General features: G+C 40.6%; 1 protein-coding gene across 1 annotated transcript; it reads left to right on the top strand.

The window, feature by feature from the left end:
- Nucleotides 1-3,168: 3,168 nt before the first annotated feature.
- Nucleotides 3,169-5,066, top strand: LOC101308907 (isoflavone 2'-hydroxylase-like). The gene is made up of 2 exons (XM_004288272.1): nt 3,169-4,070; nt 4,222-5,066. Exons 1-2 carry the CDS (start codon nt 3,177-3,179, stop codon nt 4,834-4,836), a joined length of 1,509 nt encoding a protein of 502 aa, XP_004288320.1. The 5' UTR covers nt 3,169-3,176; the 3' UTR covers nt 4,837-5,066.
- The last annotated feature ends 205 nt before the right edge of the window (nt 5,067-5,271 follow it).

Genomic DNA, 5,271 nt, shown 5'->3' with positions numbered 1-5,271 from the left:
CCGTCAAATTCCAGTTTCCAGCGAGTCCACTAAATTCCAGTTTCCGGCGAGATTGACTTTATTTGAAGTTTTGAGTGATCTCGCCGGAAAACTGGAATTCGGCGGACTCGCCGGGGAGAGAAAGTGATCGGAGACGCTGGTGGAGTCCCCTGAGAGGGTGGCCCGCCCTGCGTCGACGCCGGACGGAGGCGAACGAAGCTTCGTACGCACTTGCGCTCCATATCCGGCCTCTATATATATATATATATATATATATATATAGACACACACACTCCTTTTAATAATAAATAAATAAAAAGGTTCATCATGAAATGGTAGTGATAATTAACTTCATATTAACTACTTAAAAGTCGACTTTGTTTGCTCTGCTAGGGTTTCCCTTAGCTGAACGGAAATTGATCGAGACTTTCTAGGATGGCGGCGAATGGAGCGTTGACGGCTTCTCTCTCATCGATCATCATAGGCGGCCTTGGTGAGTCTTGAGAGGGGCAACGAGTTACTTAATGTCTCAGAGATGTTTCTGTGTGGACGGTTTCTCAACAAACGTCCGGTGGTTGTACAATCTTCAGCGGCGGCGATCTCTAGCTTCTGGCGGCTGAAGGACAAGGCGTTGATCCACAAGGAGAAAAACGGTATTTTCATTTTCCAATTCAAGGATAAGGAAGAGAAACTCTGGATTCTCATTGGAAGTCCATGGTTTTTCAACAATGGGATGTTGTTGTTGGCGGAATATGACGGCATTGGAGAGCTTCAGGACGTTCCTTTGAATAATCTAGAGGTCTAGGTCTCTGTGAAGGGGCTGAAGGTTGTTGTGCGCAATGAAAGAACATTGATTCAGATTGGGAAATAACACTGACCAACCGACGCTATAGAGGACAGCGTTCAACGCATTCGGATTGTGCATGATGTACGACGGTAGGGAATTGAAATTGAATTTTGAAAAATGTAAGGGACTTCGTAAGGGTTGTGGACCAGTGGCGGATACACATGAAGGGCTATATAGGCTCAAGCTTAGACCGTTTTTTGTGCCAAAACCCTCAAGTATAGTATATAGACATATATTTACAGCCTAGAACCCATATAAAAGTGAAAAGAAAAATTTAGTAGACGTTCTTCTCTTCGAATAGAGTAGTCCTCTTCGCACAGCCGTTCTCCTCTTCCCATTTCTCGCTCCTCCATGTTCTTAATCAACTTTAGAACCCAACAGGTATTAACACCTTTACACCCATTTAATGTTCTAAGCTCTATAGATTATGCATTACTCAATTTTTCTGTGATATAAAGGAGCAAACACAAAGTTTCTTGATGATAGAATGATCCTCTACATTGAACAAAAATTGCTGATAACATTGATAATGAATCTGTGATTGATGAGTTTGAAGGGAGCGGGAAACCAAAAAAAAATTATGCACTTGTAAAATTAGCCTATAGACAGTTCTCGGATCTTGGATCGGCCACTGTTGTTGTGGACTTGTGGCTTTATTGGTCATGGGGAGACTGGCTGTGATAGAGTTGGACTCGGATTCTCTCCTCATATTTGTGTGCTCATATCTCCTCATAAAACAATCATGACCGTCTAAGATTAATTAACGGTCAAATGTCTTTAGTTTAGATTTTGAGATATTTTTCATCTCTTCTCTCTTCCCAATATCTCGTCTAATTAACTCTAACATAAAAAATAAAATAAAAATAATAATAATAAAAAATAGAGACGAACTCTCTTCGTCTCGGTCCTTTTTTTTTCGTGAAGAGAAAGGAAGAGTGTCCCTGTGAAATAACAAGGCTACTGTAAATAAAACCCAGAATTCTCTAAACAACAAAAGCACATAGATATAGAGCAAAATGCATAAACAAAGGCAAAATTTACATTTAATATTCACTGCTATAGTAAGAGCACAACCATGTTATAGAATCAAAATTTACAAAATCAAGATACAATCTCAGGTATACATATCTAAACCAAACCCAGCAATACAAAAACCAATATTTGAGTGAAATGAACTTTTGACTAAAACAGCTACCAATCCCATGAAGGGCATCACCGAGACCCTAAGTTTCCAATCACAGCATACCGAGCCTGCCGCCACCATCGGAAGAAATGGACTGATCGGATGGTCGCCCCTGCTCAAATTGACCCTCCCAAACCAAGGAGATCGGCCGTTAGAGAAAATTATTTGTGAAACAAAAGTGGGAGGTCAGATATGGAGGTGGAGGTTCGAGGTGGAGTTTATGGGGAAGGGGATGAGAATGATGAGAGGTGAATTGGGGTATACATGTGAGGAAGAGAGACAAGAGCTCTAGAGAACTTGATTTCTGGGTATAGATGTGAGGAAGAGAGACTGAGAGACGAGAAAGACGAGAGAAAGAAGAGTATAGATGTGAGAGAAAGATAAGAGATATTGAGATGAGAGATGAGATGAAAAATATCTCAAAACGTAAAATTAAAGACATCTTGATTTTAACCGTTGATTACTCTAGGATGGTCAAGATTATCTTTTGAGGAGATATGAGCACATAAATATGAGGAGAGCATCCGAGTCCGATAAAGCTACATAGGTTTGAAAATCGCGGCGGAAACGGAATGGGCTCCGACGGTGAAGTTGGGCAACACGTTGCAGGACGTGAGGGAGATTGTTGTTGGAAACCCTATTTTTCCAGTAGGGTTGACCGGTTGAGTACTATGGGGTCCAACGAAGGAGAAACTGTTGCGGCGGTAGTGGTGCCGGCAAAACAGGTGGCACCCGAGGACTATTTTAGCCAAGTTTATGGGCTATATATATTGGCTATTTTGTCTTGCTAAAACCATTACGTACTCACTGACATAAGTGATAAGAAAACCAATCACACTAAACATGTCATATCGTTTTGCCGGCACCCGAGGACTATTTTAGACAAGTTTGTGGGCTATATATATTGGCTATTTTGTCTTTGCTAAAACCATTACGCACTCACTGACGTAAGTGATAAGAAAACCAATCACACTAAACATATATGATACCAAACCGCATCAAGTTACAATCACATGCTCCGTTATCCAGTCGGTGGAATTTGCATATTGCAATTAAACTTCTCATGAGTATCCAAATTAAACTTGCCCATGATGTAACACTAGTCTCAAGTGCTGCGCCATATAAATACCATACAGATGGTTCCATAAAAACCACATCACAATAACCATGGAAGTCATCTTGTACACGTCTCTATCCATCATCTTGTGCATCCTCGTCACTCTAAAGCTCTTTAGACGCCGTCGTTACACCAACCTCCCTCCAAGCCCTTCCTTATCTCTTCCGGTACTAGGCCACCTCCACCTCATCAAACCCCCCATCCACCGCGCCTTCCACCGCCTCGCTCAAAAACACGGCCCCATCTTCTCCCTCTGGTTTGGCTTCCGCCGCGTGGTAATTATCTCCTCCTCCTCGGCCGTGCAAGAATGCTTCACCAAAAACGACATAGTATTGGCAAACCGCCCCCCTTCTCTTCTGAACAAGCATTTAGGGTACAACCAAACCACTATGGTGTCCTCCCCCTACGGCGATCACTGGCGCAACATTCGCCGTATCGGCACTGTTGAGGTCTTGTCCACCGGTCGGCTCAACTCCTTCTCCCATGTCCGAAAAGACGAAGTCAAGCAATTGCTGCTCAAGCTTTCCCGTCATGCAGAAGAAGAAGGTCGTTTTGTGAAAGTAGAACTGAGGTCTATGTTGCATGAGCTGACCTTCAACAACATAATGACAATGGTGGCGGGGAAGAGGTACGTCGGGGACCATGTTTCAAACAAGGAAGAAGGGAAGGAGTTCATTGAGATAATGGACGAGGCCTTTTCATACGGCGGGGGAACCAACCCTGGAGAATTCATGCCATTTCTTAAATGGTTTGGTGGAAATGGTTATGAGAAGAAGGTGAAGAAGTTGGCAAAGAGAGCAGATGTATTCTTACAACGTCTGATTGATGAGCACCGGAACAAGAGAGCTTCGGAGAGTAAAAATACCATGATCGAGCACTTGCTTTCTCAGCAAGAGTCACAACCCGAGTATTACACTGACGAGATTATCAAAGGACTCATATTGGTCAGTAGATACTTGTTCTGCCTTAAACCTAATTAGATTCTCTTTTAATTTGTTTTTTCTTTTCATCATTTTTTCTAGTTAGGTTTAGATAAGTCATTTGGAATGAAGGCTAACTTTTATCTTCATCATTGAATTTTCACTTGTTTTGCAGAGCTTATTATTGGCTGGTACTGATACATCAGCAGTAACAATAGAATGGGCTATGTGCAATTTACTCAATCATCCGAGTGTGTTAAAGAAAGCTAGAGCTGAAATAGATGCTCAACTTCATCAAGAACGCTTAGTAGATGAATCAGACATTTCCAAATTGCACTACTTAGAAAGTATCATCTTTGAGACTTTTCGGCTATATCCGGCGGCACCAATGCTAGTTCCACATTTTGCATCTAATGACTGCGTCGTCGGCGGATTCGACATATCAAGTGACACAATGGTGTTGGTTAACGCATGGGCTATACATAGAGACCCGAAGTTGTGGGATGATCCTGAAAGTTTCAAACCTGAGAGGTTTGAGAGCGGCAACAAGGATAAGGAACATAAGCTTATGCCGTTCGGAATGGGAAGAAGGGCTTGTCCTGGAGCAGGCTTGGCGCAACGTGAAGTCGCTCTAACGTTGGCTTCTTTGATTCAATGCTTTGAGTGGGAGAGGGTTAGTGAAAAGGAAATTGATATGATGGAAGGAGAGGGACTTACCATGCCTAAACTTGTTCCTTTGGAGGTCATGTGCAAACCACGCTCATTTTTCAACAAGGTTTTAATCGATTAATGGACTCAAGTCACTCAACGTAAAACTTATTAGTAAAAGGATAAATAAATTAGCTGCATGACATAGGGTATATTATGTCTTATAAATAAATTTTGCGAATACTAGCACGTATTGTACTGAAGTTTGATGTTATACAGTAGTGTATTTAAATACATTTTATTGGTTTTCAGTTTATGAAGTTTCGTTATTAGGTCTAGTTAACGATGTTAATTAACTAAAAGCACCTTAATTTCTTCTTTTTTTTCTTTTTGTCTTTTTTGTTTTTTGGAATGGGACAGTTATATAACGTTATTTGATGACCTCTGAATTAAGGACAGTTATATAGATATATATATATATATATTATATATATATAATAATATATATATAATAATATATATATAATATATATAATATATAATAATATATAATAATATATATAATAATATATATAAT

This window comes from Fragaria vesca, linkage group LG1 (assembly GCF_000184155.1).
Source record: "Fragaria vesca subsp. vesca linkage group LG1, FraVesHawaii_1.0, whole genome shotgun sequence".
NCBI classification, from domain to species: domain Eukaryota; kingdom Viridiplantae; phylum Streptophyta; class Magnoliopsida; order Rosales; family Rosaceae; genus Fragaria; species Fragaria vesca.
This window is presented reverse-complemented; position numbering and strand designations above follow the sequence as displayed.

Coding starts and splice junctions, on each gene's coding strand:
- LOC101308907 (XM_004288272.1), top strand. CDS start 3,177: ATGGAAGTCATCTTGTACACGTCTCTATCCATCATCTTGTGCATCCTC. Junction 4,071..4,221: donor TTATCAAAGGACTCATATTG/GTCAGTAGATAC, acceptor CTTGTTTTGCAG/AGCTTATTATTGGCTGGTAC.